At 51.0% G+C, this 25,926-nt stretch overlaps 1 protein-coding gene across 1 annotated transcript; it reads left to right on the plus strand.

Annotated features, from left to right (window-relative positions):
* FOXN4 (forkhead box N4) lies at positions 1-25,424 on the plus strand (the record flags this gene model as incomplete). The annotated part of the gene is made up of 11 exons (XM_081037681.1): positions 1-58; positions 554-749; positions 1,583-1,671; positions 16,232-16,377; positions 18,400-18,524; positions 18,630-18,740; positions 19,050-19,177; positions 19,841-19,937; positions 20,964-21,171; positions 23,463-23,855; positions 25,171-25,424. The coding sequence occupies exons 3-11, from the start codon at positions 1,586-1,588 to the stop codon at positions 25,422-25,424; spliced, it is 1,548 nt and encodes a 515-aa protein (XP_080893807.1). The 5' UTR covers positions 1-58; positions 554-749; positions 1,583-1,585.
* Positions 25,425-25,926: the final 502 nt, after the last annotated feature.

A 25,926-nucleotide genomic window follows, 5' to 3' on the forward strand; every position in this document is an offset into this window, starting at 1 on the left:
CGCCCCGCCCCCGCCCCGCAGCCGCGCCGCACCCGACCCCCTCTGGCGGCCGCGACAGGTGGAGGCGCCCCGCGCGAGCGCTCCGGGCCCCAGGTCCCCTCCCGCCCCGCGTCGCGCGCCAGACCGCGCGGGCGCAACTTTCTTAAAGGGACAGGTGGCCGGAATCCGCCTCTACCTGGGGGCCCTGAGTGGGCTTCCTGGCCCGTCCCCCCTTTAGGGGAGAGAGGGGGTTTGCAACAGATTTCTCCACCCCCCCACCCACCCACCCACCTCCTTCCACCCAGGGCAGTGACGGATTGCAAGTTTTAATGCACCCAGCATCCTTTTGCAATTTAATGCTTTGGGCCTAACTCGCCCTCCCACTGCTCTTCCACGCAGGCTCGCGGGCATGCAGTGGTGGCTGCCACTGGGGGCAAAGTTTGAAGAGGGGTGTCCCTACGCCTGGGCCCCACCGCACCTGGAACCTCGGGGCGTGCAAGGGTCTCCGCTGCTGGGAAACGCCCGCTGCAATCCCCTTGCAGTCCCCTTGACCCTGCCCTGTAACTGACCCTAGGGGAAAAAGCCCCCCGCACGGCTACTGCGCATGCTCTGAGCTGGACAGCTCCAGAGAGGGAAATTTAAAAACGGTTCTTGCTGCGACGGCGGCCAAATTGCAGAACGCGAGGGGCGAGCGCGAGGGAGTCCCCCTCCGAAAGCCCCGCGCGCCCCAGAAGCGCCCGTAGCGGCGGCCCCGCGAGGATCGGCTCCAGGTACCGCCTTGCAGGGTCGGCTTTGCTCCCTCCTCCCGGGCAGTGCCCTGCATTGCATTTCCAGGGTGGAGACCCGGGCGCTGCCTCTCTCTGCTCCCCCATTTTCCTTCCCAGGAATCCCTGAATGACTTTGGGGGCTGATCTGAGAATCTATGCTGGGTTTCTGTGTAAGTTTGAGGCTTAGAGTTTGAGAAACTTAGGGAAGATTTCTTTCTTTCTTTCTTTTTTTTTTAAAGGCTGTGTTTGTATGTGGCGTGGGTGAAGTTGAGGGTTGGATTGGTTTTCCCACAAGGGCATGTGTCATATCTGAAGGCATCCCTAGGGCGGGGGCCATGCGGGATTATTTTCTTTGCAAGTGGGCATTTGGCTCCCCCAGAGAAACATACATGACACATCCAGCCGTCCTTTTTTGTTTTATTTTTATTTTCAAAGTAATCATAAGGGAGCTGCAGTTGAACATATTAGGCTTGGAAGGGAATCCGTTTTTTCTGATTCCTGTTTTGTGAATCCACATTTTCCAAGACTTGACACTTAGATTCTAGAGCTTTCCTCTGCCCTTCCGCCCCCCGCCCCCCTTAATTCTAAAGAACCTGGAATTTCATTCCATTCTCTTCCTTTGCTTCTAAAACCCTGTAGAGTTGCCATGGGAAAGTGACCTGTGACTCCCAGGTATCCTCTAGTAGTTCTTTCTTTTTCTTTCTTTTTTTTTTTTTTAGTATTGTTAGTTGTTGGAGCTCCATCCTTCTGAACTGTGGGAAAACTGTGGGTTTCTGCCCTGTCCATATCATTGCTCATGAGAGCTTTGTTTTCTGTTTGTTTGTTTTTTCCCCAAGGAGATGATAGAAAGCCCCATCTCATCCATAATGTCAGGAATTATTCGAAACTCAGGGCAAAATCACCATCCCTCTCCACAGGAATACAGGTGAGGGCTTCAACAATAACAAACATATTTTGTAATTGTTTAAAGTGAATATGTGCTGTTTATGGTTTCTGAAAACTATTGTTACATTAAATTTTGCGATTTTGCAGGAGAGGTAGGCAGTCTTGATATCACGGTTGGTCTCTCTGAGGGTGTCGAGCTTGTGGCCTGGAGCACTGGAGCCGCTAAATGCCTGTAGTCTTTTGTCCCCTCCCAGAGAGGTCCCCTCCTGGGCAAGAGACCGGGCATCCTAGTGAATGTTATGATGACAATAGCAGCTATTGCTTCCCCTCCAGTAGTCCTAATGGGGCTCCAGAAAATGCCCCCAAAAGCTTTGGGGGAGATTGACTTCCATCCTCCTTGGATGTTGGAAAACTTGTGAGTTAGAACTCCTGGGTTCTTATCCTGGCTGTATGACTTTCAGCAAGTACCTTGCCCTCTCTAGGCCTCATTCTGTCATCAGTTAATGATGCTGTTGAATTCGATTGTTTTAAGGTCTCTTCTAGGTCTCCAGTATTTGAAGGATAAATTAGATGGAGACTAAGGCCAAAATAAATTATTTTTTGAGACAGGATGAAGTGAGATACAAGTGTGTGTGGGAAGAGCCCTTCACCTTTTTGTCTTCAAACCTCAGACCTAGAAAGGCCCTTAAATGGGTCAACTAGTCTAGCCCCCTTCTTTTACAGATGGGGAAACTGAGGCTAAGAGAGGAGAAGGGGCTTGTCCAAGGTCATATAGCAAATAGGAGGGAAGAGAAGAAAAAAGGAAGGAGCTGGAGTTCCCTTCCAGCTTCTCTCCCTTGAGCCAGGGGAGGCCTGACGTGATTCCCAGCCCTCCTCACCTCCATAGCAAACACCATAACCTTGGGTTGAAGGGGCACAGCCCAGATTGTGGAAGGGGAGACAGGACAGGGGCTGGCCTGGGAAGAGCAGGCTGTTACCTCAGATCACCGCCACCCTACCCCTGGGGCCACTGCAACTCACCAGCAGTGACTTGTGGGGCAGACCACAGCCCTCAATTAGAGGGAGGCTGCTTCCTGAGGGCTGTGGGTCTGGAGACTGCCTTCTGAGACCCAGATGTGGCCACAAATTCAAACAGATACTTGCTGAGAGTCTGCTGTGTGTAGAGCTAGGACCCTAGGTGTGGGCCTGGCACGTGGCAGTTTGTGAGCACATACTGTATGCCAGTGCCTCACTCACTTCAGCCTAGTAGGCTGCTCTGATGAGTCCTGTTGTACAGGTGGGGAAACTGAGGCTCAGAGAAATGAAATGGCTTTTCCAAGATCATACAACCAAAGACCTCTGGGCTTCCTTCCAGCGCTGAAAGGGTTTAAACAATGGCAGATGTAGTCAGGCCCCCTTAAAGCGTAGGAGCTTGGGCTCTGGAGTCAGTTAGAATCCCAGGTTCTGTGGCCGCGTAGAGCTCCCTGATAGAAATAGTACCCAAATAATTTCTGACTCTGCCACTTGCCAATTTTATGATCCTGGGCAAACTCTGGGGGCCCAGCCTTTCTTAGTTACACAGATTCAGGGCTGTTTTCTTGTGTTGAAGCTAGCGCATCCAAAAGGCAGAATATCATTATCATCATCATCATCCTCCTCCTCCTCATCATCAGTTTCTTAACACTTTAGTACCTGCCTGCCTTGTGCACAAACCACACCATCAGAGTAGCACTATTGGGCCCATTTAGCAGATGAGGAAACTAAGCGTCAACCAGATGAAGTGGTTTAACAAGATGACGAAGCCAGTTATGGGTAAAGTGAGAACTTGAACCTGAGGCGATCATCCCCAGAGTCCGGCCCCAGACCCCATTGGTGAAGAGCATAGGTGCTGGAACAGAATAAGTTTGCTCTACTACCTTGTAGCTGTGTGACCCTGAAGAAGTCCTGTCCCTCTCTGTTCCTCAGTTTCTTCATCTGTGCAATGGAGCAATGAGAGAACCCAATTTGCAGGTTATTGGAAAGATTTTGTACTTCTGTCTAGAAAAGGTGTTCAGCCAGGCCTGGGACAGAGCATTTTGTTATGGAGGGGGAGCTTTTATGATCATGCAGTAACTCCCCTACTCCTTCCTACCACTCCCATGTTTTTCCTCACATAATAGCCCTAGAGAAGTTTATGGGCTTCTCATGCCTCCTCCCACATTGCCGTGAATGGCTCGAAGGACCACTCAGGCTGATGGTCCAGCTTGTTCAATCCCCCTTGCCGCCCTCCATGCAGCTGCCTGCCCCTCCATCCCGAGGGGCCGAGTTTGGCCGTTAACTTTCACTGGCTGTGTGTAGGGAGGTGGAGGGAGAGGGCAGCAGCTGGAGGCGGCTGCCCTGTCCCCAGGGAGCTGTCAGGAGTCGGCGGTGGCCTAAACAGCAAATTGGCAGCAGTCTCCCCTCCTGTAACACTGTGGCCTGGGGGCAGGGGGTGGGGGCAGCCCTGACCTCCCGGCAACGGCAAACAGCTCAAACAGCTTGTGCTCAACATGGGTTCGCTTGCTTCCCCTTGGCTCAAAGGCTAGGAGGTAAGTCCACTCTTAGAGGTGCTGAGAAATAGAGTTATTAGCACCTACTGTGTGCCTGTACCTGCTAAGCTCCTTAGCTAGTGCACCGTCCCATTTCATCATTATAGAAACAGCCATGAGGTAGGTGCTGGCATTATCCAAGGTTACAGACAAGGATCCCGCAGCCCAGAGCCATGATTTGCCCAAAGGCATGAGTTCAGAAAGAGGCAGTGCTGCAGATTCTGTCCACCTGCCCCAAATTTTGGAATTTATTCTAGAGGTCAAGTCCAACAAACTTTTTTTCCAAATTGGGAAACTGAGACCCAGAGAGGTGAGAGAAGTCAGGCTGCTGCTGCCTCCTCAGACCCTCACCTGCACCCAGGGCCATGATCCTGTACCATACCCTCCGTCCCTCTTCTAAGAAACGAGATGACCTTAGGCAAAACCCTTCCCCTTCCTGGACTGTGGTTTTCTCATCTGTGAACCACAGTGCCGGCCATGGTAGATACTTAAATATTCATTGGGTAGATGGAGGGTTGGGTGAATATCACATGAGAAATAACGTGCATTTGGAAATGCAGGGAGGCTATATGCTCAAGGGATGGCAAAATCCTGTTGCATGGACCAGGACAGGCAGACCCACCCACCTTTCCTGTTTAGCCCCACTGAACTGTGTGTATGAGGATGGTTTAACCCCGATATCGGTGTGGCTCCACCCATGAGTTATGAACCCCTTGCAAGGGGTTGGGGACTCTGTCTGTCAGGGGCGGTGACCATCCCAACACCCTTACAACCTTTCACCCTCATGGTTCCAGACAGCTCCTCGGAGTACCTTGCAGACAAGGAAAAGAGGTCCAGCCCTCCCTCGGGGTTTTGTGATTCCACCCCCAGAAACGTCTGTATGCATGCACACGTACACACACACACACATACACAACCAATTTCCAAGCCAAGTTCTAGAAAGGGAAGATTCTCTTTTCGAAATTTCTAATCAAATCATTTCACATTTTGCTCACTCTTGGCCCAGTGGGAATTTCTGAGCTTGCTAAATTGCTTTTGATTTTGTTTTTCCTGGAAACGGTTACAAAAGATATTATAAAAGCTATGTTAGCTAAACAAACACCTCCATGAAATACTAATCCCTTTCCTTTCAAGATTGGATTAGAAAGAAAAAGGGTTTGTGGTGATGTAACAGTTTCTTACTAACCACATCTAGAGAAGGCAGGTGAAACTTCCTCTTGTAACCAGAATGTCCCAGGAAGCGCTGGTGGTGCCTCTGCACTGCTGGGATGGTGATCTGACCCCCCAGAGACAGTATTTTCTGGACTAACCTCTTCCAGTGACCATGCAAAGCAAAAGGAGAGAACGCAGTGGAAAGGAAGAAACATGGTTTGAACACCTGCTGTATGCTGGGCCCTGTCTTACAGGTTATCTGATCTTATCCTCACAGCTGCCCTCTGTGGTGGAAATCATTATTAGCCCATTCTACAGGTGGTGAAACTGAGGTGCAGAGAGAGGTGTGCCCAAGGTCCCACAGCTACAAAGTGATTGAGGTGAAATTTGAACCCCAAATGGATATTCCTTCCACTGCACATTTGCTACATCAATTCTAAAGAACCCCAACATAGGAAATAAAAGGGTCAGTGTGGGCTCCAGACTTCAGGTGTGTAGGCAAAGGTCCCCACAGAAACTATAATCTATTCACAAATATGTGTGGCCCTATGCAGTCACCTGCCAAGCTCATCAGAAGTGCACCATCCCATTTCACCTTTACAACAGGACAGTGGCATGGAGTCCAGTTCACCTTGGGTGGACAAATATTTGTCAAACGAAAGAATGAAAGCCTGAGCTGGTCGCTCCGAGTCTGTAATCAGGAGTAAGACAGTCATCCCTGCCCTCTAGGAGTTTAGCATCTAGAAGGCAGAGGGCGATGAGAAGAGATGCCTTAGTAAAATTAATGGGTGATCTCAGGAGTCTATGGTATGTGTAGACTCTAACGGCATGAATCATTCCAGGGGATGAAAGACTGGGAGACTGGTCTGGGAGGGCTTCCTGGAGGCGGTGGTGTCGAAGCTGGGCAGGAAGTTAATAGAGATTAAGGAATGCAAGATATGTTGAGACTGGGCTGGGCTGGGGGAACTTTCCACCCTCTTCTACTCCAGCAGGTATGTAATAAATGCCCACAGGATGCCAGGCCTTGTGCTGGGTGTTGAACAAAACAGAGGCCCTCCTGTCCCTACCTTCCTAGAGTGGAGAAAGTGGAAACGTGTATCAATGAATACCTTGTTGCAAAATGCTAAATGTTTTACAGAACACAGGAAGGACCGCTAAGGTTGGGGAGGAGGGTGTGGCCAGGCAGGACCTCTCAGAGGAGAGGATATTTAGGCTGAGACCAGAAGAAGCATGAGAAATAGCCAGCCATGAATGAATGCATGGAACAGCATTCCAGGAAGAAGGAACAGCATGTGCAAAGAGAACTTAGAATGTTTGAGGGAAAGGAAAAATAAACAGGTTTGCTAGAACAGATAGTCAAAGGCCAGATCATGGCAAGGAGCTGGACTCTTATTCCCCTGATTGGTTTTAAGGACAGTGACAGGTTCTGATGTCCCTTTTGAAAGTCCACTCTGGCTACTGGGTGTTCACAAACACTTCTCTAGCACTTGAATCAAACACTGTACTGTGCTCTTCCCATGTTTTACTTCCTCTGAGCCAAGAGGCAGGCCCTCTTATTGCCTCTATTCTGCACACGAGGAAACGGGGGCTTAAAGGCGTTGAGTCATCTGCCCAAGGACCCCCTCCTTAGAAGTGGGCCCCAGACTGGAATTCAAGTCTCCCTGGGCTCACCCCTCCAGTATCTGTTCTCCTGGCTCATCTCCTATTCCTCCAGCAACACGACTGATTAAGGACATGGTTAATTAACATCAAGATGGTCCCCTGGTCAGTGTAGGATGGCAGCTGTGGGCTGCAGTTGGTGTCTTGCTTTGCTTGGGACCACCACAGCGTTTCCTGGCCCTGTCACCATGGAGGCACCCAGCAGATTCTTATAAAAATGATATGATGATAGTTGGCCCTTTCTGTCCACAGCTTCATGTATTTCAGGCAAACTGGCAGTGGCTGAGTGAAGAGGATCCAGGGTGGGTGGTGTAAATCCCAGCACCTTTGGTGACACACTGTGTGGCTGAAGGGCATCCCTTCCCCTCTCTGGGTCTCAGCTATCCCATCTGTGAAATGGGTATAAGTACCCATTCCACAGGCTGTCAGGTGCAGAGCTAAAGAAGCTGGCAGGAAGGTATGCAGTTCTCCCCTGGCCCTTTGCATTGCTAGATTAGCTAGAAAGTGATCTCCTTGGACAGAAGGAGTTTTGTCTACTCCCTAGAACAGAGCCTGGCAAGTAGGAGTTTGGGAAGTATTTGTGGAATGAAGCAGATGCTTATTGAGTGACTGACACTCTGCTAGTGCCCGTCCCCTTGGACGCCACTTCATGCTGAATCTATATTCTTCAGAGGATGTTTGCAATAATGTGAACCTCTACCAATCAATGCACACCAATGGGCTGGGCCCCTGCTGTGAAAGGGGGTGATGATACCCCCTAGGGTGTGTGTCTTTAATAAGGGAAAGATGGATCTGGTTGAGCTTTAAAAGAAAGCAGTGTCTGCTATGTGGGGTGGGGAGTTATGGGTGAATTACCAAATTCAGAACGGGATTCTGAAGTGCCAAGACAAGCCTTCTTATTTTCTTTCTGCCCCAAAAGCTCTCCACTCACTAAGGAGGACCCCCTGTCAGTGACAAATCCCCCAATTGGTATGAGAAGGATGCATTGTCAGGGGTCCCCTAAGGTCCCTGAACTAATAGTTTAACCTGCTTTTTCAGCAGAAGACTAGATGCTTCTTCATCTGATGTGATGCTTTACTGAACTGCTAATGAGCTATTACCATATTCTCAACAGCCACTTTAGTGTATACATGGAGAGACTGAGGCCCAGGGCAGGCGAGTCCCCTGCTCCAGATCACACAGCCAGGAAGAGTTCAGGCTCAGGCCCGCCTGCCTTGGGGACGCACGCCTGCTCCTGACCACTGTGCTACTCTGCCTTCCTAGGGCCCTGACGCCAGTAGAGCCCTGAGGGAACCGCTCTGCCACTATTGCTTTATAGATGTGGAAACTGAGGCCTGGACAGGAAAAGGAGCTTGCCCAGGATGATAGAACATTGGAAATGCAATTTATCGGCACACTTCTTTCATGAATTACAGGGTCTTTGCATCAAAAAGGACCTAGGAGGCTGCTTAGGCTTATCTCTCACTGAACAGGAGCCTAACAGGTCATCCCTCTGCTCCTGCGTGAATGCTCCTGGGGCAGAGAGCTCACTTTACGTACGGCCTTGGTACATGGCTCCCAGTTTTAGAGTCCTGCCCCTAACTTCCTCACTGATGGGGGTGGGCTGGGAGAATCCTTTTTAAGGAAACATACGAAACCTCAAAATTCCACGAAATCAGCTTCTGAAATTTCCAAACCTAAATCAGATTTCTACTTGTTCTCAGGCTATGTAGAAACACCACAGATTTTCTCTAAGATTGGAAAGAATGTTTCAGACCACTGCCACCCAGTAGAGCTTTCTGGAATGATGGAAACATTTCACATTTGCACTGTCCACTATGGCAGCCCACGTGTGGCCACTGAACACTTGAAATATGGATGGTGTGACCCAGAAACTGAATCTGTAATTTTACTGGATTTTCATGAATTTAAATTTAAATAGCCACATGTGGCTACCTACTGGATAGCACTATGGTAGGATTTTTCTAGAATTCACAGAGCCCATATCTTCAACCGTTCCTGATAGGGCAGGGAGAAAGGACAGTGGGGTTGTAATCAACCCAGTCTCTAGCTAGGGCACCCTAGACAAGCTGGTTTTTTGCCTGGCCTCAGGGTCCCCATCTGGCAAATGGTAAGGATAATACCTGCCTGATCCGGCTCTTGTGAGGTTGATGTGAGACCAAATGTGTAAACCCTTGAGCTCAGGGCCGGCCACACACCAGGGTCTCGCCCATCCAGCCGTGTCCACAGGCTTTCACCAGGCCTGACCCCAGGGAGAATGAAGGTGCGGCATCTGGAAAGCCTGGGACTGTTTCGTCATTTGTCCAATCCGTGAGGACTTATTGAGCACCCACTATGTGCCTAGCCCTGTGCTGAGCTCTGGAGGTACAGCTCCTCCCTCAGGGTGTGTAGTCCCTGCTTCAGCTTGCGGGTCTCCTGCGACCCGGGGCCTCCTGCACCCAGCAGGGGACCCAGCCTCTGACCTGGCTTCCTCCCTGCCAGACCCGGGGGCTCTGAGACCTGGGGGTGCAGCTCTTGCCCTCCTGAGGACATTTGCCAAGCTCAGGAGAAGGTGGAGGCTTGTGGCCAACTAGGGAACTCCCTGGAGCTCAGAAATGGGGGCTCAGGTAGGGGGACACTAGAGGTACAGAGGGAGAAGGAAAGGCATCCTTTGTGAGGTAACAGGAGACCAAGAAGAAGCACAATAGAGGTGTATTGGAGGAGATGGGATCAACGTTTGGCCCCATCTGGACCTATAGTGCTGCCTGGGCTGCAGGGCCTGTCACACACTACACCCTTGTTAGAGCATGGCTGTAGGGCACGGGGTGGCCATGGCTCCCCAATACTACTGGGTGGAGGAATCACCTGGGGTTGGGCGATGCATTAAGTGCAAGCCTCATCCCCAGAAAGGGCTCTGGGCTCCAGGCAAATAGGGGACCGATGGATGTGTGGGATGGAGACAGTTCTGTGGGAGACTGGGGGGCCCTGGACGCCACATTAAAGAGAGAAGGGGAAAAGGAGAGGGTGGATGTTTACTAAGAACCTGCTGTGGGGACTTTGCCTCAGTCATTGTTGGCCCATTCTGGAGATGAGGAAACTGAGGCCCAGGAAGATTTGGAAGTATATCTAATGTCACCAAATAGGAAGAGCAGGGCCGGGACTTCATCACACACAGGGCCCCTGAGACTCAGAGAGACACAGAGACACAGTCCCAGAGGCACAGAGAATACAGAGAGACAGAGACATCGAAAAGGAGAGGGTAGGAGAGACAGAGACAGAGACGGTGAACTAGGGGCTGGCCAGGGAACGGGTGGGTGCAGCAGACAGAAGGAACTGGATCTTTGAAGTCTGATTCTTCTTGCCCCCTCTGGAGGTGACCCCAGGCGGGCAGCCATCAGTGACATGGTGAGCCAGGGTTAGGAGGGGCGGGATCATCTTTACTGAGAGATTGAAGAGACAGACCCAGAGAGAGGGAGCAGGGCAGGTCCTCGGAGACCCCAGGGCAATGGGGTTAGTAAACATACTATTGTTTTCCAGCGGAAGAGAAACGCACTCGGGAGCCTGGCTCAGGGACACAGACACACACCAGGGAATAATCCCAAATCCTCACAGATGACAGGAGGGTTCACAAAGCCAGTTCATCTCCACAGAAGCATGCAGCATGCCAGTCCTGGGGTGGGGACACACAAGTATTGCTGCTCTTATTATCATTCATGCCCATTTTACAGGTAGAAAAACTGAGGCTGGGGATTAAGTACCCTTCCAAGGGCCTATGGATGGAAAGCCAGGGTGGTTCCTGAAACAAGAAGTCTTTTCCATGTCACAGCTGCCTAGGACCCTGTGGTTTACGCCACTAAAATTAAGTGCTAGGAGAGAGCAAGAATGGGGTACCTGGGGACATCTTTAAGGAAGGAATTTCAGGCACTGGTGAGGGAGCGGCTTGGGGGGGCCTTCACATGTCACTGTGGAGAGGGGGTTGTGCTGATACACCTCTTTGCAGAGGGTGGAGGAAAAGGGGACAGAGAGGGTCAGGTTGCCCCACGCCACGCAGTGGGGATGAGACACCGAAGGCCAGACGACCCTACAGCAATGGGAAGGGAGTGGGCTTTCGGCCCAGCAGGCTCCCACCAAGAGCTCCTGGATGTCCACGTCCATTGCAGGAGACCAGCAGGGTCGGCTGGGGCTACCTGTCAGGCCCACTGAGGCAGACACTCTGGCATGGTCAGGAGGGAAGACCAGACCACCTCTGGGCTGTCTGAGGCTGAAGGGAGTGCAGAGCCTGGCTGCCAATGGCCAGGATAAGCCACAAACCCCCAAGAAGGGCAAATGGGGGCCAGGCCTGTACCCAAAGTTGAATACAGACAGGCTCATTAGCTCCTCACAACAACCCAGGAGAGATGGAGTTATTTTCCCGTTTTCCAGATGAGAAAACACAGGCTCAGGGTCCTGAAGTGACTTGTCTGAGGTCATGCAGCCAGAGATTCACACAGACTTGACCCCAGATCCAGTCAGTGCCTGAGCTGTGCCCAAGCCCCTGCCATGCCCTTCAGGGCTGCTCTTCCCCCAGGGCTGGGAGTGGGATGTGGGGAGGAGGCATTAAAATACAGCTCCCCAGGCCTCACAGCCCACGGGTGGGGCTTCAGGGTCTGGGCTGCGCCTTGGACTCTGCATCTGAACCAGCTGCTGGAAAATGCTGGTCCACACAACCCCGGCTGAGAGCCTCAGACTCAGGGCGGGGGCGTCTCGCCCTCAGGACATCTGAGTCTCTGTGGTGCCGCAGGAACAACCCGAGATTGGAGCGGACAGACCCAGGTTAGAGTCCTGGTCACGATTTTGCTTTCACTGGTGGCCTCAGATTGGCCTCAGCTTTCCCACCTGTGAAGTGGGGGTGCCTGCTCCCTGTCCCCCTCCTGAGGGTGTCACAAGGACTCCAGGAGGCAGACGATGGCTCTCTGAGCACTAAAAGTCCTGGACAGGACAGTCATTGTCAGGCCATTGTCGAGGTTGGTGGCCTGGGGTTGTCCTGTTCCAACCAGCCAAGTAGGCATTTAAGTCGCACCACTGTGTAGAGGGCACAGGGTGATGGAGGGCTCGAGGCCAGCCATCGGTGAGCCAAGAGACAGGAGAGGGCAGAGAGATGGCGGTGCAGGACGTGCTGGCCCTGGCGAGGTTAGGGAGCAGTCAGGGTGCAGAGGGGTTCCCCGAGCTTAGGGTCTGCGTGACAAAGACTTCTCAGAGGAGGATCCTGGGCTGGGAGGGGCCCACATGGGAAGCCAGGTGCCAGCCCTGGTCCTTTTCTGAAGTACAAAATTGGGAGCAAACTGCTTCCCTTCTCCCGGCCTCAGTTTCCCCATGGGTGAGATGAAGGGTAGGGGACTTTGGCTGAGGGGACTTTGGCATTAAGAGGCCGGAGGACAGAATTTGAAGTGAGCCTCCAGGGACAGGTACTGTGGGTGGGGGGAGGAAAAGCAAAAAGGGCATTCCTAGCAGGGGGAATGACTCATGCCAAGGTGTGGCAGGGGCACTGTGCTGGGTGTGCCACGGGCAAGACAGACACCGTGCAGCTACAGTTGGCTGCTGCTCCTCACATGAGTGGGGAGTGGGGCTGAAGGAATGGGGAGCCAGGTGGGGCCCACAGACAGCAGGAAAAAAATAAAAGAACAACCAGGATAGCATCATTTACCCAGGCCCTACTACGAGTCAGCGCGTGCTAAGCAGTTACCTCATGTGACCCTCATTTCATGTGGAAATAGGCTCAGAGCATGGCTGCTCAGGGTCTCAGTTTCTCTCTCTGTAAAATAGGGAAAGCATGTAGCCCAGGGTCTGGCATACAAGAAGTGCTCAATAAATGGAAGCCAGTACTGTGTTTCCCCCAAAATAAGACCAAGCCGGACAATCAGCTCTAATGCATCTTTTGGAGCAAAATTTTAGTAAAATACATTTATTTAGTAAAAAAAATTTATTTAGTAAAATAAATTTAACAAAATAAATTATAGTAAAATAAGACCAGGTCTTATATAATAATTATATAATAATAATAATATAATAATAATATAATATAATACCGGGTTATATTAATTTTTGCTCCAAAAGACTCATTAGAGCTGATTGTCCGGCTAGGTCTTATTTTTGGGGAAACACGATAGTAGCAGCACAGGGGCAGGTGTGTGTGACCATGGAGCCTAGAGCTTCAATGTTCTTCCAGTCCCCTGAGGACCTAACTAATGTTATCATTAACATTGACATTGATATTAATATTAATGACAGCTTTCCATCCAATAACACATTGAATCCTCATAACACCCTATGAGATAGGAAGTATTATCCCCATTTCACAGATGAAAACTGAGGCTCAGGTTAAGTCAGTGGCCTAATTGCACATAGGTACAAGATATGATAAAAAAAATATATGGTGAATGTTTAAATTTAAAAAAATATTGTTACAGTAAAAGACACATTGCCATTAATCCCCCTCAAAATATTCCCCCGCACTTCAAACACACTTGCCCCATCATTCTTGCCACTTTCTGACGCAGTTCTGGAAGTCCTCTTTCATGAGTGTCTTTAGTTATACTGTTGTGGCTGCCTCGATGTCCTGATTCCATTCAACACGTTTACCTTTATGGTCATTTTGACTTTGGGAAAGAGCCAGAAGTCGCACGGTGCCAGATCCAGTGAATAAGGTGAATGAGGACACACCATAATGTTTTTATTTGACAGGAATTGGCATACCAGAAGTGATGTGTGACATGGAACATTTCCGTTGTGATCATAAAATATGGAGAATGCTGCTGCCGAGTGCCAGCCAATGGAAAGGCAGGGATCTTCAATATGGGAAGCTGCATGTTGAACCCTTAGTGTGTGACCCGTTTCAACTTGTTCAGTGCAGTCAGCTGGGTGTGAGCTACGGTGGAGGGGTGTGCTTTAAAGTGTGCCGTAAATCATCCTCCATCATGAGAAAGCTCTGTGTCACACACCGCTTCTGGTATACGACGATCTCTGTCAAATAAAACCATTACAGTGTGTCCTCATCCACCTTATTCACCGGATCTGGCACCGTGCGACTTCTGGCTCTTGCCCAAAGTCAAAATGACCATGAAAAGTAAACATGTTGAATGGATTCAGGACATCAAGGCAGCCGCGACAGAGCAACCAAAGACACTCACGAAAGAGGACTTCTAGAATTGCTCCAGAAAGTGGCAAGAATGATGGGATAAGTGTATTCAAAGCGAGGGGGAGTATTTTGAGGGGGACTAATGGCAATGTGTCTTTTACTGTAATATATATATATATACATATATATATATATATATAATTTTTTTTTTTTTAATTTAAACATCCACCATATTGTTTGATCACACCTTGTAAGTGGAGACCAGGATTAAAACCCAGAGCTTTTACCACTATGGGTATGCCTGTCAGACTTACCTACCACCAGAGATTCTGTTCCACAGTGGCACTCAGGGCCCTGGTTTGTTTGCAAGCCTCCCACTGGGCTTCGGTGGGCCCCCCACCTTGAGAAACCTACCAGCCGGGGCTCCCCTGTACTCTTCCCTGTGTCCCCAGTGCCAGGCAGATCGATGAGGGCAGTGGGAGCCACAGCAGGTTATTGAGCAGGAGTGGGGCTCGTACCAGCAGAAGGTGGGAGGTCTGCTGGCTGTGGGGTGAGGAGAGGTGGGTGGGGGCCAGCCAGGCATTCCGGACAGCGGGTGGCACACCGGGCCCTGCCTCTCAGCCTCACCCCATGGTCTCCACGGGCCCGAGGGGACAGATGGCCATTGCCCAGGCCTGGGCTATGGCTGTCATTTGGCCAGATGAGTTATGAGCAGGCCAAAGGGGGCGGTAGCTGGGTTGGGGGTAGGGGGGCTTCAGAAACAATTGCATTGAGACCCCAGGACAATGGGAGCCACGTGCCACAGGGGCAACAGTCGTTTGTTACACAATGGGCAGCCAGGGGGACAACAGCCGGGCCAACTGCTGCTGCTGACACGGGCCGGCAGCGTTTTCAAATCGTTTCCAGGCCCTGTTTTCTTACAAGGCAGCCAATCACTAGGGCAATTGGACGGTCACCTGATGCCAGCTTGGTGGGCTGAAGGCCCAGGCCCTGTGACAACTGAGCAGCAGTAGTTATGGCAACGCTAATTGTGGCCCTAAAACACAAGGAAAGACAGAGGGAAAGATAGGAAGGAAGGGGGACGAGAGACAGAGAGCAAAGGAAGGAGACAGGAAGAGAGAGAACACCAGATTGAGGTGGCCCCACAGATGGCAGGAGGGGGGTGGAGGCTAATGCCCCTCTGTGGGTCCACGGTCACATGCACGAGAAAACCAGAGGCTGCATTTCTTCTTTCTCCCTCTCCCCAGCTCTAGGGGGCCCTGAGACACTTATTTTTGAAACTTGGAGCTTAGAATTTGGACCATGGGCCCCTGGCCTGCGGAGTGGCAGGCATGGTGGGTTCTGGCGTGGGCTCCTGGTCAGTTTGTAGCCACATTATAACGTGGACAAAATGTTACTGTGGGGCCCAGTGCTTTCATAAATCGGGGTACCTGCCTGGCATCCTCAGTGGGCAGCCTTTTTCCTTCCACAGAAAGTGATGTTTTTGCTCATGAATCTGTTGAGGGGTGGTGGGCATGGGTCCTAACTGGAGCCTCCGGGGGCTGTCGGAGGTCATGGGGAAGAGCCTGGGCTTCAGGCCACGCTGCCTGGGTTCAGCCCCACCACTTCCTGTTCCACGTGGCCTTGGACAAGTCACTCAGTGCTCTGAACCTCAGTTTTCCCATCTATAAAAGGGGGATGTGGGCATACCTTACTTCTCAGGGATGCTCTCAGGATTGAATGGGACTGTGCCTGTTGAGCACCAAGCCCAGTGCCTTGGTTTCCCATCTGTAAAATGGGAATAATAATACCTGCCTTATGGATTAATGGGGAGTGTTAAATGCATTAATATCTCTGAAGGATTTCATATGGTGCTTGGTTCATAGTAAGTGCTCAACAAATATTAGTGTTTATCATTCGGGGCGGGGGCCAAGTAACATGTGCTAAAAGACTGAATGCAGGAATGATTTGCGACGTGTGATCTGGCTGGGGGGTCGGGGGGAGAGGGGGGGCTCCTGGGAGGTGTCCACACCCAGCCCTGGGGGTGGACAGGCTGAAGGGCAGAGTGGCTTGGGGAGGTAAGGGGCTAAGGGGGTGATTGCAGAGGTAGGGGAGCCCCCCCAGCTGGCCTGAGCTCGCCACCCCTCCCGAGCTCCTGCCCCTCCCTCCAGGCTCCTGGCCACCACCAGCGATGATGAGCTTCCCGGGGACCTGCAGTCACTGTCATGGCTCACGGCTGTGGACGTGCCGCGACTGCAGCAGATGGCAAGCGGCCGTGTGGACCTGGGCGGCCCCAGTGCACCACACCCACACCCAGGTAGGCTCGGGCAAGGTGGGGCGGCCTGAGGGTGGTAAAGGGGAGGGGCGACACCCAGCACTGCCACCCACCTGCCATGCGGTCGCGGCCAGCTCTCTCTCTCTCTCTCTCTCTCTCTCTCTCTCTCTCTCTCTCTCTCTCTCTGGGCCTCTGTCTCTGCATCTGTAACATGTGGACTTATTCTGTCTTCAGAGGGATATGGTTCATTCATTTGCTCAACCACTCTGTACCAGGCCTCGGGTGAGCTCAGGTCTCAGTGAAGAATAGACAGACCCACCCCTACCCTGGTACGTCATGAACATCTAGAGCAGTTGGCAAACTATGGTCCATGGGCCAAGGGCAGCCTTCAGCCTTCTTTTATACAGCCTTCGTGTTAAAAATGATTTTTACATTTTTCTGGGGTTGTAAAAAAACGAAGACAAAAACCATATGGCTGGCAAAGTCTAAAATATTTGTTCTCCGACCCTTTAAGAAGTTTACTGACCCCCGATCAACAGATTCAAAATGATGATACATGGAAAGTGCCTAGCACAGGGCCCAGAACACAGTAGGTACACAATCAATGGGTGCTAGTTGCAGTTACAGTAAGTGGATTAAATGCCTAGAGATGTAGAAAGTGGTGAAGAAAAACAATCAACAGAAGCAATCATCTCAGTACATTAAAAGTGTCAATAGTTGAAAAATTGTCTAAGAGTGTTTCTTTCATTAGACAAACTGTTCTTGGCCAAAGCATCCATTATAGAGGTCAGCAAACTTTTTCTGAAAAGGGCCAAGAAGTAAATAACGTATTTTAGACTCTGTAGGCCACACGATCTCCGGGGAAACTAGTCACCTTTGCCACTGAAGTCCAAAACCAGCCATAGTTAATATGTAAATGAACGGGAATGGTTGTGTGCCACTAAAACTTTATCTACAAAAACATGCTGTGGGCTGGACTTGGCCTGCTGGCCACAGTTGGTGGCCCTGGTCTAGAACCCCAAGGAGACAGCTGTGTGACCTTGGGCAGGTACCTTCCCCTCTGATCTGTTTCCTCATCTGTGATGAAAGGATAACAGAACTGTCCACATGGGGTGTTGTCAGGATTCAATGCAGAAAGTATCTTGCACACAGTAGGTGTTCAATAAGTGCTAACTGTGTCGCTGCATGCCTCCTGTGTATCTGACACTTTGCAAGGTGTTTGGAACACTAAGTCATATAAGATGTGGTCCTGGTTCTCAGGGAGCTGAGGGTCTGGTCAAAGAGAGACGGACAAGGCAGACAGACCAAGGCACAGAGGATAAGCCCAGATGGCAGTCAGAGCTCAGAGGAGAGCTGAGGGACCCGGAAGGCTTCCTGGAAGAGATGGCCCCAGGCCCCATAACCACATTGCTGGTCAACTTTGAATTGGGGGTGGCTGCCTAAAATCAGGCGGGTGCTGTGTGAATCTGTGATAGATTAGCAATGTCTGTTACAGGCCCAGGACAGGATGGGGTGTGTGTGTGTGTGTGTGTGTGTGTGTGTGTGTGTGGTGCGTAGCTGCTATTTCTGAGCTAATCCTTGGCAGAGGAGCAGGGCTAGACAAAGGAGAGAGGAGGTGCAAAGACATTTGGACCTAAAGGCACTGAGGAACCAAGACGTGCTTTCGAGGAGGAGAGGTGAACAATGAACTGATGTTTACGCTTCGTGAAGGACAAGAACCAAGGTCTTAATCACATCATCATCATCATCACGTTTATTAGTCTCTCATATTTACTGAGATATTATCATGTGCTCAGCAATGTGCTTTATAGATATTTTCTCATTTAACCCTCACGACAACTTTTCACGTAGGTAACGTCAGTGGGGAAACTGGCTCAAGGTTATACAGCTGGTAGGAACCCACTCTTCATAACTGCACCCCGGGGCAGTGATTTTCCAAGCCCTTACTATAGGCTTGGTCCCAACGGTGGGGTATGGCTCCCTTCTCTGCAGGTACCTAGGGACTGGGCTGTCCCTGCCATGGTCACAGTCCTTCCAGCTCATCTCCGCGCTTCCCTCTTGCAGGTGCGTTGGCTGGGGTGGCTGACCTGCACGTGGGAGCTACCTCAGGTCCCCTGCTCCATGGCCCAGCTGGCATGGCCCCTCCTGGCGTCCTGGGCCTAGGCCCCATGGCCAACCACAGAGCCAGCGTAAGTGCTGCCACATGGGTTGGGGAGTGAGGTGGGTGTCCTACAGCGCTGGGGGCTCCCCACCCCACCATGACCCTGTGTCTCCTCCTCTCCCGGCCCCAACAGATGAACCAGTTCCCTGTGGGGGGCCAGCCCTCATCCAGCTTGCAGAACCCGCCACAGCTGTACTCTCCAGCTTCCCAACCACAGTTCTCACTTCCTCCAGGCACCCAGCAGGTACCCGGGGCTTGGAGGGGCACTGGACTCAGAGGCAGGCACTCCTGGCTTGGGCTGGCCAGGGAGCTCTCTGAGTCTCAGTTTACTCACCCAGAACATGGGGATAACATTCTCCACCATGCCTGTGTCATGGGGTCATGCATTCAGTTCCCCCCAAAAAACCTGCTGTCGGTAAAGACAAGATTGTCTCCTGGGGTTGTAAACCCTGTATGTCCTCTCGGTTTTTGAGACTGGGGTGGAGGTGGGAGGTTGTGAGTCATTTATGCTCTCACCTTCTCTCTCTTTCTGCCACCCATACCCTGTGGGAAGTGCCCTCCTGTGGGCCTGTATGGCTCCCCGTTCGGGGTACGTCCTCCCTACCCCCAGCCCCACATGGCTGTGCATTCATCTCAGGAACTCCACCCCAAACACTACCCCAAGCCCATCTACTCATACAGGTAAGGTCCAGGGTGGACTGGTGTAATGGGGACTCGAGGAAGAGAGGGGTGAGGGCTGCCTTTAGGACATCTCAGACAGCTAGGTGTGGTGGCCCAGATTTTCAAGGGGGAAGTTTTGGAGAGTGGGGAACCCTCAGGTGGGATATGCTTTCAGGAAGGACCATCCTGTGGTCAGTCAACCCTCAGGGTTGTGAACCCACTACAGACACAGAGCCCAGAGCTCCACTCTGTCACTCACAAGCTGTGTGGCCTTGGGCAAGTGGCTTCACCTCTCTGAGCTTCAGTTCCCTCTGATATCTAAAGTCATCAAAATAATACTGTTGTGTGCCTCATAAGATTTTGGGGAATGTGGGGGTAAGCAGCCTCGTTAAAGTCTAAAGTCCCATAGATATTAATTATGGGGGGAGGAGGGATAAAGAGAGGGAAAAAATGAGGTTTCTCAAATCAGTACCAATGGCTGAGCTCAGGGTTAAGGAGAAGGGCGGCAGAGGGTGGGAAAAACACAGGGCCATAGAAAGGTATCGAGAGCTACCGCTGTGTGAAATGGAGCATGGAGGGGCTGGTTCTGCTGGGGCCGAGCAGGACAGTCCTCCTGCACAGGGGATCTTGTGCTGTCAGCCTGAGGTGCCCTCACATCGGGCCCGCCCCACCTTTTGCCTCCAGCTGTCTGATCGCCATGGCCCTGAAGAATAGTAAGACAGGCAGCCTGCCTGTGAGTGAGATCTACAGCTTCATGAAGGAGCACTTCCCCTACTTCAAGGTGAGAGGTCCCAGCCCATGGTTGGGGTGCTGGAGCTGCTCTGGCCTCTCCCTGGCACTGCCAGAGCCCAGGCCAAACTGAGCCACCCTTTTCTGCCCCCAGTTATGTCTGTAGACCTGGTAGTAAGGATGCTTGCACATGGACACTTACAGAGACATGGGCAAAAATATCCAGACAGACAAGGGGGCATTTGAGCTGGGCTCTGACGGATGAAGAGGAGTTCACTAGGCATCCCAGCCGGTAAAGAGTAGAGGGGTAACCTAGTTATTCAGCACAGACTCAGTAAAACATAATGATATAAAACACAGATCTGGCAAGAGCCTTTCGCCTCTCTGAGCCTCAGTTTCCTCATCTGTAAGATGGGGAGAATAATACCCAGCTGGCAAGATTAATGAATGTTCTGCATGTAAAGGGCCTGGCAGCTCTTGGCACATGGTTGGCTATTAGTTATGTTATCCTTTTTGACATCAAAGCAAAAAAAGAAGCAGGAGGTCAGATGTTACCAAGCTGTGGGTCCCTGTCCTGGGTGGTGTTCTTAGCAGAAATGTAGAATAATGGTGTGTGTGTGTGTATGGGGGGGGGCGGAGAATAGGGAGAGGGGTGGGGAAGAATAGGGTAGGGTATGAGGTGCACTACAGTATCTGATTACCCAATAATAAACTAAGAGCTTTTAAAAATGATTGGCATTTAATACACTTGACCAGTTATCCATGTATTGGCATCATGTCACTTGCTTGCTTCCTGAATGGCATAGAAAGATGGACGACCCAGCAGCCCTGGGCCTTGTTGGTTCGCTCTTGTGTAGTAACCAATGGCTAGAGCTGAATTGCCACTGCCCTTCTAATCCGGTACAGGCCTTCCATTTTGCCACAGTCCCCACACTCTCTCTTCCCACCTCAGGACTGAGTGTTGGGACACTGTCATTTTATCCCTGCCACCGTTGTGCGCTTTGAGATCCCCCTGGAGAGAAAGGGTTTATAGGGAGCTCTTTGGAGGGGTCTCCTGCGTACCCATTTCTCCCCATAGACGGCGCCCGATGGCTGGAAGAACTCAGTACGACATAACCTGTCCCTGAACAAGTGCTTTGAGAAGGTGGAGAACAAGATGAGTGGCTCCTCGCGCAAGGGCTGCCTGTGGGCCCTGAATCTGGCCCGTATTGACAAGATGGAGGAGGAAATGCATAAGTGGAAAAGGAAGGACCTAGCCGCCATCCACCGGAGCATGGCGAACCCCGGTGAGACCTGGACGCCTCACCCCGCTCCCGCTCACACACACCTCACACATCACCCATCGGACCCCCATCTCCCCCGCCTGCATCCTGCCCGCCAGCACCAAGTCCTAGCCACCACAGTGGGGACATGGGCGCCAGGTGAACTTCCCTCCTGTGAAATACACCTCCCTTCCCCACCCCTACGCAGTGGCTGGTCAACTGAGGGGCCTGGTCAGAAACATACCGTGTTTCCCCGAAAATAGCACCTACCCCGAAAATAAGCCCCAGTTAAGATCGTCAGCCAGGCGGACACATTTAGTATCTTATGACGATGTTCCAGAAGAAGATGACATGACTGTATTTGAATAAACGTAGATTGTGGTACATGAAAAAATAAGACATCCCCTGAAAATACGCCCTAATGAGTCTTTGGGGGCAAAAGTTAATATAAGACCCAGTCTCATTTTCGGGGAAACATGGTAAGGAAAGCTGCTGAGTCTCACTAAGCAATCCCTAGTTTCTTACATAGAAATATCAAACTAAACAACCATGGGAGAAAACTGCTGTCCTACCTTGCCTGCTACATTGGCACAGATTTGAAAAATAATAAAATAATAATACCCAGTGGGGGCTAGCATGAGGAGAAATAGGCACCTTCACATACAATCGGTGGGAATGTAAGTTGTTCAGCTTTTTCAGGGCAAGGTAATCTAGCAAAACCCTGTATATTGTATCCGTCTATGAGTATCGGTCCAGTTATTCTACTTCCGGCAATTTATGCTGAGGAAATCAAAGATTTGTGCAAAAGGTTTATGAACAAAGTTAGCCATTACAAAATTATTTCCAACAGTAAAAAATTAAAAGCAAGCTATATATCCTGCAATGGGGGATTAGTTCCATGAATATAATATCATACCATGCAAGTATTAGAGATAAAAAAAAATACTTTTGGAATATAAAGAAATGCTCACAATAAGTGAAAAGTGGCAGGTTATGAATCAATATGAACAGTATGATCACATTTTAAAAAGCATATGTATCCACACCCATTTCTACATATGTGTGTATGTATGTGCACGTATATGCACATACACATATATCCACACCCATTTTTAAGTGTGCATATATAAACATACACATGTATATATCCATATAGATGAGCATGTGTATATGTATATATTTGTATGTTGTGTATATATGCACACATATCTCTATCTCCTATCTAGCTAACTATCTGGAAGAATACCAAAATCTTTACTGTGAATGGAGAGACCACTGATAATTTTTATATTCTTCACGGTTCTGTATTTCCCAAATCTTCTACCCTGTTCATGAATTACTTTTATATTAGGGGGAAAAAAACCCACATCTTTTGTATTATTATTGTTAAAAGCTGTGAAGGGGAGGACATACAAGTGACGTATGAAGGGAGAATGGGAAATGGGAGGCTAATCCACACACCCTTCGGAATATTTGGCCTGACCCTGTGGATATCATCCTGCTCGAGATTTGGGTATGAAGGGGGATGGGAGTAGAGCTCAGAGATGAACAATTCACTCTGGCGGGAGAAGGACCATGGCATGCAGAGGCCCTCAGCGGAGCGGGTACCACATCATGCGTACCCCACAGAGAACTCTCGGGTCTGGCTTGAGACTCCGTGCCCGTTCTGACATATATGTAGTGTGACATCGTGGGCAGGCCACTTCACCTTCTAGATACTAAGTGTCCTTGTTCCCCAAATGGGTACATTTGTTCCCCAACGTCAACCGATGTTGGGACGCTAATGGTCCAGTCTCAAAATGGTGTTACATTCCATAAGACACAAACTAACAACCAGAAATAATGTAAGAGTAATTTCAGTCTTGTTTATATCCAAGAGCATGAAGGAGGATCCAATTTTGAACCCACAGCAATACTTTTTAACATCTCTTTAAGCAGCAGGGAACAGATGGGACCCCTTGCCAACTAATCAGTTTTGTCCCAGTCTTGTGGGACTTGTAACCCTTGCCTTACCTCCCTCATGCAGGGCTGTTACGAGGGTTAAGTGAAGTCCCAGAGTTACTGGACTATCCTCTAAGGCACTGTCCCAAGGAGAGGAGCCAGGGTCATTATCCGAGGCTCCTCTCGTTCCTCAAAGTCCCTGCACAAAGTCCCTGTACAGATGCCATCTGATAGCTGAAGAGACTGAGGTTCAGAGAGTCCCAAAGGCTTCCTAACGTCACACAGGTGGTAATGCTGGGACTTGAACCCAGGCCTGGGCTGGGGCCCCAGAACCGCAGGGTGACTTCTGCGTGACCTCTTCCACTTGCTTGCAGAGGAGCTGGACAAACTCATCGCAGACCGGCCAGAAAGCTGCCGACGCCCTGGCAAACCAGGGGAACCTGAGGCCCCCGTGCTGACCCATGCCACCACGGTGGCCATGGCCCATGGTTGCCGCGCTGTTTCCCAGCTCCCACCACAGCCGCTGATGACCCTGTCCCTGCAGTCAGTGCCCCTGCATCACCAGGTCCAGCCCCAGGCACATCTCGCCCCAGACTCTCCTGCCCCAGCCCAGACCCCACCCCTGCACGCCCTGCCAGACCTGAGCCCCAGCCCTCTCCCGCACCCCACCATGGGAAGGGCTCCTGTGGACTTCATCAACATTAGCACCGACATGAGCACCGAGGTGGACGCCCTGGACCCCAGCATCATGGACTTTGCTCTGCAGGGTGAGGCTGGAGGGATGCGGTGATGGGAAAAGAGGGGTAGGGGAGAGGCTGGGGGAGCACAGAAAGACGGGAGGGCAAGGGAGAGGACGGCTGTCTGCATTTACCCCACAATTCATTTCTTCCACAAACACTTCCCAACCACCTAATAATAGCATTTAATGAGCGCTTACTGTATACCAGGCCTCGTGCCAAGCATTCCATCAAGCATGCCATCTTACCCTACAACAGTGCCGTGAGGCCACTGCCATTTCATGTCCCCATTCCACCAATGAGGAAACTGAGACAAAGAGAAATGAAGTCACCTGGCTAGTAAGTGGCAGAGCCAGGATTTCAACCCACATCTGTCTGACCCTAAACTTTCAATCAGTAACTGCTTCTAGTTGCAGGTGCCAACCTCATGCCAGGTTACACTCTGACCCGCTGCCTGCCACATGATCATCCTTAATGCATGAGGAATGAATGAATCAGGGAAGTTCAGGTTTCAGTGAAGGCTCATGATCCCTCCATTCACTAACACTTGTGCACCTACTACGTGCCAGCCAATAGTCAAGACAGCCTCTGCCCTCAAGGCATGCCTAGCAAGGGAAATGGACAAGTTAGCAGGTTAGTCAGCAAGTTAGTAAATTAGTTATAGTGGTGTAAGAGGTATGTTTAAACCTCCCTGCTCTCCCTCTGGATTATAGTGTAGTTAAGCTGTGATGAAGAAAGGGAAATCATTGTTTTGTGTCCTGGCTTTGACCATGATGGTACCACTTAATGAGGGCTACGTGTTTTCCACACAACCCCTCGTTTACGCCTTGGATGAGTTCTCTGATCGCCTCCATTTAATTCTGAGGAGCCCAAGGCTCTGAGACAGAAGTGACATTCCAAGGACACCCAGTGGGAAAGGGAGGGCCCAGGCTGAAACTCTGCTTCTCCGTGCTCTTAGCCTGTAACATATGACTTTAAATCCCACACATAGCCTTGGCTAGGGTTTCCAGGTGGGAATTCCCGCCCGTTCTCAGGAATTTTTTTTTTTTTTTTGCTTTCCCGTTCCCGAATCCCGAGAAAAGCTGGTCGGGAAATCAGGAAAATTGGCTCCTTGAACCCAGGTGGATGGTAGTATCAACTGTCACTTTGTGGAAACGATTCATTGTGGAGAACAGAAAACAGGTTATATCTCAGGATTCGGGAACGGGAAAGCGAAAAACAATGCCTGAGAACGGTCGGGAATTCCCACCTATAAACCCTAGCCTTGGCCTCTTCCCCAAGATCGGATTCGAACTCAGATGTTTGACATGAAGCCTGCTCACCCAAACACTTTTGTCTTTGAAAGGGAACCTCTGGGAGGAGATGAAGGATGAGGGCTTCAGCCTGGACATGCTGGGGGCTTTCGGAGATTCCCCTCTTAGATGTGAGCTGGGGTCCTCAGGCCTGACCCCGGTCTCCGGCGGCAGTGACCAGACCTTCCCGGACTTGCAGGTGACAGGTCTGTACACTGCATATCCAGACAGTGTGGCCGCGTCAGCCGCCGCCACCTCCTCTCAATACCTGGGTGCCCCAGGAAACAAGCCCATAGCCCTGCTCTGAGCTGATGTCCTCACCTGCCCCAGAACCTGGGTAGAGGGCTGACCGAGCCAAGTGGTCCTGGAAGAAAGGCCCTTTACTCTCCCACAGGCCTCTGAACCTCTGGTGGGGCTGCTGGCTAACAGGGAAGCAGTTCTCGGCACCCCCTGGCCCTCTCGCACCTCTACAGGAAGCCTTTGGGGCCTCCCAGGTCAGAGGGACAGAGGCGAGTGAACAAGCATCCCGACCTCCCTCAGTCCGTGACGCTTCCTGGAGACCTGAGATGTGAAGCCTCCAGCCTGCTTCCCTGCTGGGCTCCCTCCATCACCTGCAGCCCTTATGGGACTCCTTGGGGCAGCATGGAAACACCCTGGTGGGAAGGAAGGCTCTTTAATTTATTCTGCTTGGATGAAACATCTGCCTCTGCCTCCAGCGGACAGGCCGTGAGGCCCGGAGTGGAGCGGGCAGACTGTCTAACTTCTCTTGGATCAGAACCAGCTGAACTCTGAAATGGGCGACTGCCCTG

This window comes from Rhinolophus hipposideros (genome assembly GCF_964194185.1).
Source record: "Rhinolophus hipposideros genome assembly, chromosome: 24".
Classification (NCBI taxonomy): domain Eukaryota; kingdom Metazoa; phylum Chordata; class Mammalia; order Chiroptera; family Rhinolophidae; genus Rhinolophus; species Rhinolophus hipposideros.